This window comes from Emys orbicularis, chromosome 10 (genome assembly GCF_028017835.1).
Source record: "Emys orbicularis isolate rEmyOrb1 chromosome 10, rEmyOrb1.hap1, whole genome shotgun sequence".
NCBI classification, from domain to species: domain Eukaryota; kingdom Metazoa; phylum Chordata; order Testudines; family Emydidae; genus Emys; species Emys orbicularis.
Window position 1 is genome coordinate 48,082,795 of NC_088692.1, and position 14,826 is coordinate 48,097,620.

Genomic DNA, 14,826 nt, shown 5'->3' on the forward strand with positions numbered 1-14,826 from the left:
AAAGCGGAGGCTGGAGGAATGTGCCGGGGGGGGTGGGGGGAGAGCAAATGGATATGCCAGCCTCACGCACAGAGGGAGGGAAGAGGAGGAAAAGGCAGGACTCAAGCAAGCAGTGATGCCAGCTCCAGCTTCACGCAGTGGGCAGGCAGGGCTCAGACAAGCAGCAACATCAGCCCCATGTTGTGCGGGAGCACCTCGGGCGAGCAACTGGGGACAGTTCTGGGGGGAGGGGGCTCAGCTAGCCCCACATATTGTCCTGTTTTCCCTTTGGGAAATACGGTCTCCCTAAGTATGAGGAGGAAGTCATGTCCTTCATGCTGACATCTTTGATGCCAAAGTACTCAGTTGAGAACAAAAAGTAAAGGATAGTACAAAATCAACAAATCATTTCTCCTCCATATCCCAACAGAAATGAATCCTTACTTCTTAGTAAGCCTTCCTATTCCACTGCTTCCTGCCTCTTCATCATCTGGCATCTGGTTCTCTTTCTCTGCATGTCTTGAGGACTGCCTGAAGAATTCTCCAATCCCTTTTTGCCAGGTTGGTGTTGGTCTCACACATACTGGATTTCCACCAGCATACTTGCTTTCAACTACAAAGGAAATGAGTTTATCAAGCTAGCCATTGAGACAACATATGCTCAGCAATCCTGGACACGTCTCCTAGTTCAATGAGAAAGCAGAATAAATAGCTCACCATAAACCCCTTAACAAACACGGTCACTAATTGATGTTTAACTGCAGCTCCATACCATCACATCCCATCTTCAGACTAACTTCCGGGCAAACTGTTCGCAGTCAGTAGCAAGTTTTGCAGGCTGAATTATGTCCCGTCTTTGCAGCAAGGTATCAAATCCTTCCGTGGAGAAAGCCCAACCCCATGTTTCGTTAGGGTTCATGGGCGATTAACACCACGCTGCCCTCACTGCGCAGCAGGTCTCACACGAGTGTCTGTGAGAAGCCTTGGGGAGCTCACTAAGGGTCGCTGCTATCGCTCCCTGGCGTGTCTCTACCCCCGTTTCCCTGCCCGACTTTAGGGCTCGGAGCGCCTTCACCGCAGTCCCCGTAGCAGCGCCCCCCGCCGGGTATGGAAGGACCGTTACGGGTCGCACCGCCGGGGCCCGAGTGCCCAGCCCGTTGGGTGAGCGCCCGAGACACACCCGCAGCTCGGGATAGAGGAGCGAGGGCGGCCCCACGAGGCTCCAACCCGCCGCGTAACCCAGTGTCCTCGGCCCCGCCATGACGAGCGGCCAGTGGGCCCGGGTCCGGCAGGAGCCGACAGGGGACTGGGCCCGAGGAGCTGCGAGGCCAGCGATCCCCCACCCCGGGCCAGGCTGCGCGGCCCCAGCAGCCGGCTCCCCGCCCAGCCCGGCACTCACCTTTCTTGGCAGGCGGCGAAGGGCCCGCGTTGGCGCTGCTGGAGCCCAGCGCTTTCCGGGGAGCCCGGGCGGCGACCACTGCAAGGGGAGGGAGCGGTTAGTGCCCGGCCGGGGAGCGCTCGGCCCCAGCCCCCCGGAGGCCTGGGCGCCCCCCGCCCCCCACCTGCTCCCACCCGCACCTTTCCGGTAGGCCCCGCCGCAATCTGCCTTGGTCCGCACCATGCCGAGGGGAGGGGGAGCTCGGCCCGCGCGCTGCCTGCAGCGGACAGAGCGGGAAAGAGCCCGCGTTCGCCCGCCCCTCAGGCACTACACAGCTTTTCCCGCGCGCGCCCTGCGGCGCACTCCTATTGGCCGGGAGCGGAGCCAGAACCGACCACTCAGTGGTTCTCTGCGGCAGGCGTGGGCGGGGACTCGCCCTCGCCCCGCTTCCCCATCCCTACTGAGGCGGGAGCAGCTATCGCTGTGATGAGTCAGTGCTCGCCCGGCCCCTCCCCCACTCAGCAGAGCCCGCGCCCTTCCCTGGAGCAGGAGCGATCAGCCCAGCGCCGGCTCCCTGGCCCAGGCACGTGTCTGGGAAGGGGAGTAAAGTCCAGCTGGCTGGTATCGGCCTTTATGGCACCCAGCACTGGACAAGCATGCAGCTGCTGCAACACAAGGGGGAGGGGGGCTAGGGTGACCAGATGTCCCGATTTAATAGGGACAGTCCTGATTTTGGGGTCTTTTTCTTATATAGGCTCCTATTACCCCACACCCCCATCCCGATTTTTCACACTTGCTGTCTGGTCGCCCTAAGGGGGCAGAGCTGCTCGACCTAGAGCTAGGGGTGTGGGACCAATTTGTATAGTGGGGGTGCTGAAAGCCATTGAACCAAACTGTAAACCCTGTATCTGATGAAGCCATGCAGTGCGGCAGGACCCTCAGCTCCCCTAGTTTCAGCACCTATGTCTAGAGTTTGTCTACCCTACACGGGGAATTTGACCAGTATAGCTATTGCGCAATAACTCCCCCTATAGACACTCTATTCCAGAATAAAAGTCACTCTATGCTGGTATAATTAGTGAACTTCTAAAACTGGAGTAATTATTCTGGGGGGGAAATCATTTTTATTCCAGAACAGAAAGTCCAGATGGGAACAGCTGTTACTAAATAGCTTATTCTACAATAACTATTCTAGTCAATTTCCCCATGTAGACAAGCCCTAGTATAGCTGCCGACTGGGAGTGCAAAGGAAACCTTCTGAATGTGATCTGGAGGTAAATCAATGGAGTGGTGTCTTGCTGAATCTTGTAAACTGCCTTGAATAATAGAGTTAAAGAGGTGTTGTGATGGATCTGCAGCTGCCCTGTAATAATACTGCACATTAGTCTAATTATGGGGATGTTTACTGTCTGAGTATGTTAAGTTAGCTCAATAGAGGACTGTCTAAGGAATCTTGCTGTTAAGCCTATATGGTTAGTTTTCACTAGGGTGGACTGAGGCCCACCAAACACAGGAGAACAAAGAACTCAAGCTGGGCTTAAAGAGGAACACTCAGGAGGAGGGGGATACAATGGGATGGGGGGGAACCAGACTACATATAGGAAGCTGGAGGGGTTGTCTAGAGAAGATAGGTCTGCCTAGCTCACCATGCACAGCTAGTAGAGCTTTAGGTAAGACAAAAACAATGAGGAGTGTGGTGGCACCTTAAAGACTAACAGATTTATTTGGGCATAAGCTTTTGTGGGTAAAAAACCCACTTTTTCTGATGCATGCATTTTTTCTCCAATGTTTTGTCTTATTACTAAACAAACAATACTTGTGTTTTAAACAGGCCGTTCTGTCACATTATTCCACTGGTCACAGACTCAAAGGGAAGAACTCAGTTGGATCTGCAGGGTTAGAGTTGTTGGCACAGAGAGTGCTGTAGTACAGATCCTGGTCTAAATTAGAGAATTGAAAAATTCTACTCCAGGAGAGATGACGGAATTAGGCCTGGCACCAGTAGGGATGCACTTGGAGAGAGCAGAGTAGGGGTGCAGCTAGCTCTGTGACCTTGATAGATGTGAACTGCTCCATATAGCTCAATGGGGAGATAAGCCCTAAATAGGGCCATTCAGGGGCAGCTCCAGCCTCTTCCCAGTGGGGTAGGGGGTCTGAGGCAGTCTAGACTGAAAACTATGGGTTGTGCCTCCCCTCACCACAAAGCTCCCCCTGGTGGCCCCACCTTCTGTCCCTCGCAGTGGTTCCCAAACTGGGGTTCGTGAACCCCTGGGGGTTCGTGAAATGTTACAGGGGGTTCTCGGAAAAAAATTCCCTAATGGCGGACAGAGCTGTCCCTAGGGACCCTGGGCAGCACGGGGCCAGCAGCCCGCAGCCCCTGGACTTCCAAGAGCTAAGCAGATCAAAGCAAACATATCTATCACACTGAGGAGATTTAAACTTCAAGACTCCTTATAAGAAACGGAAAGGGAGGTGAATATTTTTTGCTGTTTTTAAAATTAAATAGGCAGCTAGTATTGTTTTTAAAATTATTATGAAGAACAAGTTTAAGCTTTGTTGTAACGTGCGCTGTTTGCCTGGACTGCTCAAGACCTGAATGCTTGTGTAGGAGGAACTCTTTTGAGTTGGCTTCTTAAATACCTTCATGCTGTTTCACATCTGATACTCCTTGATGAAACATAGGAGCCTTGTCTTATAACAGGCTTATTCAAAGTGATACAAGGTACGAAAGTGAGATCTTGGAAGAGTGTTGCCGTTTTCATAATGTAATAAAAATACTGTAATGATAAATAATAATAATAAATAGTGTGTAATAAGCATGTCATAAAAACAAATTTTATATTTCCAAGATCACTGCTTTTATAATTTATACTCAGGTAAAGGAGAAAATCCCTGGAAATATTCATTTTTAAGAGGGGGTTCGCAAGACTTGACGTGCTAGTGAAAGGGATTCACAGGCTGTTAAAGTTTGGGAACCACTTGCTCCTCAGGTAAGTACCAGCGCCACCTCCTCCCCCTAGGCTCCCCCCCAGCCAGGTCAGAAGCTGGAGTCTGGCAGTGCAGGGCAGCTGCTTGGCTGTGCCATGGTGCAGGAAGCTGTGTTGCTCCCCTGTCTCCTCCTGCTGCCACTGCTGTTCGGGGCAGGGTGACCAGACAGCAAGTGTGAAAAATCGGGACGGGGGTGGGGGGTAATAGGAGCCTATATAAGAAAAAGACCCAAAAATCAGGACTGTCCCTATAAAATCAGGACATCTGGTCACCCTAGTTCGGGGCCCCGGGGCTGTGGCTGCTCCTCAGCGCCCTTTGACTGCTCACAGCCAATAAGAGATGCCTAGGTGGGGGGACCCAGCTCCGGGGCCAGCAGAGCCCTCGGGTAGCAGTGACTGGAGAGGGAGGACCCTGGGCTAGAGCAAGTAACTGCATTGTGCCCAAGTAGAGGGGACATAGGCCAGGGTTACTCTCAGGCCACCACCCGGGGTTCACAGCGGCACTGCCTTCAGAGCTGGGCAGCCAGTGAGCATTCTTTTCATGCTTCATTTTAACTTTTTGAAAAATTGTACTTAAGTAGATTTTCAAAAACATCGGTCCTGAGTCTCAACTACCTTGTAACTTGTGACATTGTAGATACCTGTGAAAAGCAAGTGCAAACTAGGAATCACGTTACCACTCTGATTTGGAAGTATTTTATACTCACTTTGCACAAGTACAAATAATGACATGTGGTGGTGTGGCAGTGCAAAATTAGGGCTGGTGTTTATTATGTTGTCTAAGGCATCAAGCCCCTTGAAAGATGCTAATAAAATAATTAGGCAGTAAGTAAAAAATTCACAATTATTCAATGGGATTATTTGTGTGTTCTGCACAGCCCTGTGGGAGACCTAGGTTCCATCTCTGGTTCTGGTCCCTTCCTGAATCACCAAGGAAACCCTATCAGTTTTCTCCATCCCATCTGTAGGGCCCCAAATTGTGACACTCATGCTTCTGGCCAAGAAGGCCTAGATGGGGCTTTCTTTGATGGGTCAAGTTGCTGCTGAGTGAGATATTCCCTCATCTCTAAACAGCACTCCCAGGGCTTCTCCTCTCCTTTACACCAGTTTTACACCACAGTTCAGCCATTGACTTCAGTGGAGTTGTCTTGAGTTACACCTATGTGACAGGAGAATCGGGCCCCTAGTCAGTGATTAACTATGACTGTTCAGAGATAGGGAGTGGGCTCCAGAACTGGGTTTCTGGCACAGCATTAGTGCTGCTGCCTGCTGTTGTTAGGCACAAAGATCTGGTATTGTGATTATGGGATTCAGAGACACAGAGTCTGTTTACTGCTTTCTCTAGTAAAATAGGAGCTTCTTCCTAAACAGTCCTGAGAGATAATGGAGGAAGATCAAGGTCTGTGTGCAGTTCAAAGGCACTGGCGGCACAAGGAAAATAACTCTAACAGCCTACACACAGCCAACCCAGGAGTGTGCACTTCACTTAACTCTTCCAACACATATGAGGAGTATGCTTGGCCAATACCCTCCCATGCACCCAGTCAGGCCCCTCCCAACATCACACAGCTGCAAGTGCCCTGACTCTACCCTGGCGCACATGCAGAGAAGTGCCTGCCTTGTTGCAACTTCCCTGTTACTACCTAACCCACTCCCAGTAAGTGCTCAGTCCTGACCTCTCTCCCTTCAGATTGTGGATCCCTGACACCACACTCACTCCCATGAAGATGCTGAACCCTCTCATTGCCACCCCTCCTTCCCACCTAATTGGTCTGTTACCAAAATTTAAGCATTTCTATTGCAACATCTTTGTAGTATCTAGGCCCCAAATGCAAAATGCAGAGCCCCCATCTTGGTTGTCTGGAAAGGACACTGCGCTCCCCTATTCTTAGGTTTAGCCACTGCTGGGAAGTTTTGTGTTTTGGTTTTTCTAAATTCATTCTTCTGCCCTCATTATGGATGGGGGAGGGGGTGTTTGGGTAAAATTCTGGAGTTTGCCGTTGGCTTCAATAGGGCCTGGATTCTCCACTTTGGGAAGAGGTATGCATTTCAGGGTTGGGCTCAGTCTGATGCCTTGAAATTCCAGTCGAGGCCCCTCTGATAAAAAAACACTCTGCCCTTTCTTTTAGAGGTTCTACCTGGGCTCTGCTAGCTGCAGCATCCCACTGAGATCAGCTGTCTTGGTGGGTTGCAGATGGAAGGGGGGCGGTCAGTGGCTCCCTCATGTTTAAGGTGTTGAAGATCTAGATAGACATCCTGATTCCCCTCCCTTCCCAGCTGTTGAGCTATCTCACAACACCCCCATGGACTAGCTCATATCCCCATTCTAAATGCAGAACCATCCTACAACCCCTCTCCCTTTCCTAGTTGCTGAACTCTTCCACAGCAACTGTTGGGATGGTGCCAAATTGGTGTGGCCATACTGAATGAATGGTATGAGCATAACTTGACATGACTTAAACATGGCTGAAGGGCTGCAGAGGATCCTGGGAGCAGGGTCCCTTTAAGCAGAAGCAGATTTGATAAAGGACTGGCAAAGCCTGCGTGTGCGATCGGTATTGAATCTATTGGTCAGCAAATATGGGCCCATGCAAAAGTAAATATCACATGCATAAAGTTCCAGCATGGAGCACAGAACGACCTGCTTATAGTGACCTTATAGCAAGAACACCACGCAGAGAGCCAGAGTGAATGATTGATGAGTGAGTAAACGTGGAGTGATCTTCATTCGGTACCACCCCCCTCAGCCCCTTCTAAAATACTAATCAGATAAAATTAATAACCACACGCCCACTGGGCATGGTTTTGAGACACGTGACTCCTTTGAGGAAAAAGAGTATAAGAATCAAGCAAATTAAAATATTGTTGGGATTCCTTAATTGACGCTTGAAGAAGCTGCTAGACGGAGTAGCCAAAACTCTGCTCCGTGGGCTCAAGCAAGACTGTGACCAGAGGGGTTTCCAGGCCAAGGACTTGCCTTGAGGGAATCCAAGACAGACCAGAGGGCTGAGGAGTCCGGACCTGGAGAGAAGAAGCCGTCCATAGAATTGGTAACCACCTTCTTTGTTTGCCAAGCAGGAGCTGTGTGACGCTAGCACAGGGCCTGTTTGTGTATGTTTGTGAAAGAGAGGCTTGCTAAGAGGAATGTATAGCTCTTAATGTATAGTTCTTAATGTCTAACATAGGAGTTATGTGCTTAATATAACCCTTTACCACTTGTGTAATTTCTTCTCAATAAACTGCTGTTCATTGAAGATAATTACTGTGGACCTTTTTCACTGGTATGACAGGTTTCACAGTGGTAGCCGTGTTAGTCTGTATCAGCAAAAACAATGGGGAGTGCTTGTGGCACCTTAGAGACTAACAAATTTATTTGGGGCATAAGCTTTCATGAAAAAATTCATGCAGATACAGACAGACATCATCTTCCTTTCCAAATGCAAACAAATGGACATCATACTAAAAGGACTGAAGGTAAAAAATCCATTACAATCAACATACCACATAGACTGTGTTGAGAGATTGTGCCACACACTCTCAAAGAAACTGCGGAACCACCTGATCAACATTCTATACAACAAACAGGAGAAGATCAAGAATGAACTCTGAAAACTAGAAACTCTCTTAAAAAACTAACCTTCCACACAAACTCCCTCATGGCTGGACTTTACAAAAACTAGACAAGCCATTTACAACACATACTTTGCTTCTCTACAGAGGAAAAAGGACACTAAACTATCTAAACTCCTACATGCTACAAGGGGCCACAACAGTGGTTCCCTTAACTCATCCAACAATATTGTTAATCTATCCAGCTATACTCTTAGCCTGGCAGAAGAATCTGTCCTATCTTGGGGCCTCTCCTTCTGCCCCACCGCCCCCACAAACATGATACAGTTCTGCGGTGACCTAGAATCTTACTTTCGATGTCTCCGGCTCAAGGAATATTTCCAACACACCGCTGAACAGCACACTAACCCACAGGAAGTTTCCTACCAACACTACAAAAAAAGGATTCTGCATGGACTCCTCCTGAAGGTAGAAACAACAGACTGGACTTCTACATAGAGTGCTTCTGCTGATGTGCACGGGCTGAAATTGTGGAAAAGCAGCATCACTTGCCCCATAACTTCAGCCGTGCAGAACCCAACGCCATCCACAGCCTCAGAAACAACTCTGACATCATAATAAAAAAGGCTGACAAAGGAGGTGCTGTAGTCATCATGAATAGGTCGGAATATGAACAAGAGGCTGCTAGACAACTCTCTGACACCACATTCTACAGGCCATTACCCTCTGACCCCACTGAGGATTACCAAAAGAAACTACACCATCTGCTCAAGAAACTCCCTAAAGAAGCACAGGAACAAATCTACACTGATACACTCCTAGAGCCCCGACCAGGGGTATTCTATCTGCTACCCAAAATCCATAAACTTGGGAATCCTGGACACCCCATCATCTCAGGCATTGGCACCCTGACAGCAGGATTGTCTGGTTATGCGGACTCTCTCCTCAGGCCCTATGCTACTAGCACTCCCAGCTATCTTCGAGACACCACTGACTTCCTGAGGAAACTACCATCCTTTGGTGATCTTCCAGAAAACACCATCCTAGCCACTATGGATGTAGAAGCTCTCTTCACGAACATTCCACACAAAGATGGACTACAAGCCATCAGGAATAGCATCTCCGATACCATCACAGCAAACCTGGTAGCTGAACTTTGTGTCTTTGTCCTCACCCACAACTATTTCAAATTTGGAGACAATTTATACCTTCAAGTCAGCGGAACTGCTATGGTTACCCGCATGGCCCCACAGTATGCCAATATTTTTATGGCTGCCTTAGAACAACGCTTCCTCAGCTCTCGTCCCCTTACGTCCCTACTCTACTTGTGCTACATTGATGACATCTTAATCATCTGGACCCATGGGAAGGAGGTCCTTGAGGAATTCCACCAAGATTTCAACAATTTCCACCCCACCATCAACCTCAGCCTGGACCAGTCCACACAAGAGGTCTGTTGGGATATTTTAGGGTTAAGTATAACAATAAGCTGCTAATGTTCTGACATGGCATTAGGGGACAAAGGCATATTTAGGCAATATTTTTGTATTTAATATATAAGTTGCAAATTCTTTAGTATTTGCATTACTCATTTGCTAACTGTTCTCAATTTACCAAAGTAGGTAAAAAAAATGCTGCTATACGTAATTTCCAACTCTTTTAAATTAAATAACTGGGAATTAAACAAGAACATCCAAAAACGGCAAGCCCTCACAAACTACCTCTGGGAAGGTTGGCACTCACTGCAAAAAGCTGACACAGCGGCTCGAATCCAATGCTTAGAACATGCCTTGGGGCTACTGGACGGGGTGGGGGGGATTATTACAGGGATCTGCGCTTAGCTCAACTGACCGTTTGCTAATAAATGTTATTCTAACCCTCAACAATATTACGGAATCCCTCATAAGTAAACTGGTAAACAGCGTAAAAACTATTTTGTGGGTAAAAGCATGTAGCCAGGCTCAACAAACCCTCACCAATCATCTTGTATACCTCTTGCAGGATGCCCGCCGGGGTTTATGGCCATCTGGGTTAAAGGGTACCAATATAGCAAATCAATTAAGAAATGCCCTTTGTGTAAAAGAAGGTAAAAGGAATGTTATCTTCCCCTCCCTCCCTTTCCCAGCTAGGTAAACCAGCTCTGACTTAGGGCCCCTTCCCCTGCCCTCCCCTGAGAACTGTTCATGGCCCCTTCTTCCCTCCCCTGGGAACTGCTAAGAAGCAAAATTTATAGCAACAAATTGTTGCAAAGAAATGTATTTTCAAGGTAAAAGTATGTGTAATGCTATGAGCAATAAATAGAGGTGGTGTGGTGGGGCAGCTCCCCACCCCCATGCGAGAGGAGGCTAGAGTAGGCCAGAGTGGCTGCGCAGGCCGGCAGCCAATCAGAGAAGGGTCTACTGAGAGCCAATCAGGGCCGAGATTAGAGCCAGCCAATCAGGGCTAGGCTAGGCCCTATATAAAGGCTGCCTAGGAGAGGAGCAGGCAGTTTCTCCCAGGCCTTCAAAGGGTGAAGGTCTGTCTCCTGCATGAGGAGACTAGCACCTGGGATAGTGCAGTGCTGGGCAGGCTTGGGGGAGCCGAAGGGAACTCCAGCCCACTACCTGCCAGGCTGCAGGCCCTGAGGGAAGGGCCTAGCCGGTGCAAACGGGCCGAAGGGGAAGCGGCCCAGGGAGAGAGATGCACAAGGGGAGAGAAGGAGGGCAGGAAGGCTGCCGCCAAAGGGTCCCTGGGTCGGGACCCAGTGTGGAGGGCGGGCCTGGGTCCCCCCCTTCCCCCTTGCACATACACCCAGCCATTGGATGTGGCAGTAGTGGACTGCACCAGACCCCCGACAAAAGGGGTTAGACTTTGGGGTGTGGCTGACCACTGTGGCTGGGGCACAGAGAAAAACTGCTGTTAACCACCCCCCCTCCCTCCCGGAAGGGAGTGAGGATGGACTAGGGGGCAGTGCCGGAGGGCAGTGGCCTGAAACGGACGTTGCCGAGCGGGGAGCAACGTGGGTCCGGACACCAGCAGAGAACAGACGACAGATGGGACACCACCAGCAGAGGGCGCTCCCCATGGACTGAGCTAATTCCTGGAGCGACCAGCGGGAGGTGCCACGGTGGTGAGTCCCAACCCCGTCACAGGTGGGTTTACTAACAGTGGGTGTTTTTATTACTTAAGGGTTTTTGGGGTGTTGTAACAAATGTAGGTGTGTACATACTAATCTAAACAAAAAGAATGTGCTGTAATTAATTCAGTGCTTACTGGACAATTGGGTCAGGGGAAACAAGTATCGCAATAAAGAAGCCTGTACTCATATCCGCCTCTGGGTCAACCTGCTCTTTTTTCTTCTAACAAGGTCCACTTTCTAGACACTACAGTGCTACTAAGCGATGGTCACATAAACACCACCCTATACCGGAAACCTACTGACCGCTATACTTACCTACATGCCTCCAGCTTTCATCCAGACCACATCACACGATCCATTGTTTATAGCCAAGCTATAAGATACAACCGCATTTGCTCCAATCCCTCAGACAGAGACAAACACCTATAGGATCTCTATCAAGTGTTCTTAAAACTACAGTGCTCACCTGGTGAAGTGAAGAAACAGAATGACAGAGCCAGAAGGGTACCCAGAAGTCACCTACTACAAGACAGGCCAAATAAAGAAAGTAATAGAACACCACTAGCCATCACCTACAGCCCCCAACTAAAATCTCTCCAGCGCATCATCAAGGATCTACAACCTATCCTGAAGGACGATCCCTCACTCTCACAGACCTTGGGAGACAGGCCAGTCCTCGCTTACAGACAGCCCCCCAACCTGAAGCAAATACTGACCAGCAACCACACACCACACAACAAAAACACCAACCCAGGAACCAAACCCTGCAACAAACCCTGATGCCAACTCTGTCCACATATCTATTCAAGGGACACCATCATAGAACCTAACCACATCAGCCACACCATCAGGGGCTCGTTCACCTGCACATCTACCAATGTGATATATGCCATCATATGCCAGCAATGTCCCTCTGCCATGTACATTGGCCAAACCGGATAGTCTCTATGCAAAAGAATAAATGGACACAAATCTGACATCAGGAATCATAACATTCAAAAACCAGTAGGAGAACACTTAAATCTCCCTGGTCACTCAATAACAGACCTGAAAGTGGCAATTCTTCAACAACAAAACTTCAAAAACAGACTCCAATGTGAAACTGCAGAACTGGAATTAATTTGCAAACTGGACACCATCATATTAGACCTGAATAAAGGCTGGGAGTGGTTGGGTCATTACAAAACCTAAACCTAATTTCCCCAATACTAATTTCCCCCTACTGTTACTCACACCTTCTTGTCAACTGTCTGAAATGGGCCACTCTCATTATCACTTCAAAAGTTATTTTTTCTCCCTTGGAATCCTGCTGTCAATTGAATTGTCTTGTTAGACTGACCTCACACTTGGTAAGGAAAATCACATCTTTTCATGTATTTATACCTGCTCCTGTATTTTCCACTCCATGCATCTGATGAAGTGGGTTCTAGCCCATGAAAGCTTATGCCCAAATAAATTTGTTAGTCTCTAAGGTGCCACAAGGACTCCTCATTGTTTTTACTGGTATGATAGTAATCTGCACCACTGGGAGCCAGTAAAGATCTTTTTCAGGGGTAGTAGTGCCCCCTGGTGCCAACACAGCCATCCCAGACAAGTGCATGTTCCTCTCCCTCCTCCGTGCAATCTGATTTTCCTTCTTCCAACTGCCAAATCCTCTCATGTCACTCCTCCGTTAGACAAACATTCTAATTCTCCCTCTCAGCTGCTAAATCCTCCTCCCTTACCCCTCTGACTACTCCAGATGAGCATCTTGATCCACCGCCCAGCTGCCAAATGTCCCCAGAACAACCACCCACACAGACAGGCTCTCCTGCCATCCTTCCGCTTCATGTACATGGTTCTGGCTCATCCTCCCACACTAGAGCTGCACCACATTAGCATATTGATCCGGATTCCCCCGCCCCACTGCTCTATTGACAGCATTGCTTGCTGGAGTCAAAGATATAACATCCCGGATTATATCAGACTAGAAGTTTTCAGAATGCCCCTAAAGCAGCCCAGACTGAGCAGGACACAGACATGGGAACTGAGGAAAAACAGATTAGTGGGGACGCACTGACAGGAAAGCTTCATTCCTAAGCAAAGTGCGGAGGAGCCTTTGTACAAAAGGAAATAGTGAATGCATCTATTGGATACACTCTAGGAACCAAGTCTCAGGAAGCAAGGCCTGGTCTACACTACGGCGTTAGATCAATATATCCCACGTTAGGTCGAATTTATAATGTGTGTGTCTACACTACCGAGCCCTTTCCACCGACCTAAAGGACTTGTAAAATCAGCACCTGTTACTCCGCCTCGGTGAGAGGAGTAGCACTAGAGTCGACCTTCCCGGGTCGAATTAGGGGTAGCATAGACACAACGCTGTGTAATTCGACGGGTTTGGCCTCCGGGAGGTGTCCCAAAGTGCTCCAATGTGACCGCTCTGGACAGGACTTTCAACTCCATTGCACTTCAGCCAGGTACACAGGAAAAGCCCTGGGAACTTTTGAATTTCATTTCCTGTTTGATCAGCATGGAGAGCTCATGGTCAGCTGTGCTGGTGTCTGCCCAGAGCCACAAACATGCTTCAGCGTGGAGCATACAGGAGACACTGGATCTGATTGTTCGGTGGGGGGAGAAGAGTCTGTGCAGGCAGAGCTCCGAACCAGCAGAAGAAATGCTGATATCTATGCCAAAATTGCACAGGTCATGGGGGACAAAGGCTACACCAGGGACACACAGCAGTGCCATGTAAAAATAAAGGAGCTCAGGCAAGCGTACCAGAAGACAAGGGAAGCAAACAGTCGCTCTGGTTCTGAGCTGCAGACATGCAGCTTCTATGAGCAGCGGCATGTGATTCTAGGCAGGGACCCCACCAGCACCCCAACACTCTCCGTGGATACCTCCCAGGGGCCCCAGGCGGCCATGGGCAACAATGAGGAGGACATTGTTGATGAGGAAGAGGAGGAGAATGCACAGCAGGCAAGCGGAGGATCCATTCTCCCCAACAACCAGGACCTTTTCCTAACTCGGGAGCCAATCCCCTCCCAGGACCTACTGTTGTGGGACTGTGATGGCGAGGAAGGCACATCCGGTGGGGGCACACTTGTAATCACACTACGGGGTTAAATGCAATTGTGGTTAATGTTTAAGCTGAAGTAAACAATTGGGATATAGTGGCGGTCAATCCAGTGATGATGCAAAAGGTGCTCCCTGGAAAAGTCTGTTTGTGCCAAGAATTTCCCCACCAAAAAATGTCACTGGGTGTGCCCTGACACAGCCTACCCTTTCTTGTGTGCTTACCATGCCTACCTGCAAACCGAAATCTGCTGCCCAGCGCTCTGCCATGTGTTGTACCTTACTGGTAGACGCTTCTTTTAAAAGACAAAATGTGGCAGTGTACCTCAGGGAATGTATTTACTGCTGTAAAGTGTTTCTTTGATTGCAAGAGTTAACCTTCTGTTTTCAACAATGTATGTTTTTCCTTGCAGCTGCAACCTTGTCTGTGGGTGCTTCCTCCACACCAGCACAAAGGCTGTCCCAGATTAGAAGGTGAAAAAAGCAGACAAGGGAAGACATGTTCTGTGATTTGATGCGTTCCTCCAAGACTGACAGGGCCCAGCTGAATGCATGGAGGCTTACGCTGTTGGAGAGCATGTGCACTGACCAAGAGGGCAGGAAAGCATGCAGGAATCAAGAGCGTAACACGCAAGAGGAGATGTTGCGGCTTATGGGGGAGCAAACAGACATGTTGAGGTGCAGGAAAGGCAACTAGTCCTTAGAGTCCCGTTGCACCCAGTGATGAACTAGCTGCC

The 14,826-nt window shown here is 49.2% G+C and overlaps 1 protein-coding gene across 2 annotated transcripts in view; it reads right to left on the bottom strand.

The window, feature by feature from the left end:
• PCLAF (PCNA clamp associated factor) overlaps positions 1 to 1,716 on the bottom strand; it is a 36,452-nt gene extending 34,736 nt beyond the window's left edge. For both annotated transcript variants that reach the window (XM_065412415.1, XM_065412414.1), the window contains exons 1-3: positions 1,558 to 1,716; positions 1,379 to 1,456; positions 424 to 592 (exon numbers count right to left, since the gene is read on the bottom strand). In XM_065412415.1, the coding sequence (XP_065268487.1) occupies positions 424 to 592; positions 1,379 to 1,456; positions 1,558 to 1,600 (290 nt within the window). In that variant the 5' untranslated portion in view covers positions 1,601 to 1,716. The remainder of the gene's footprint in view (positions 1 to 423; positions 593 to 1,378; positions 1,457 to 1,557) is intronic.
• Positions 1,717 to 14,826: the final 13,110 nt, after the last annotated feature.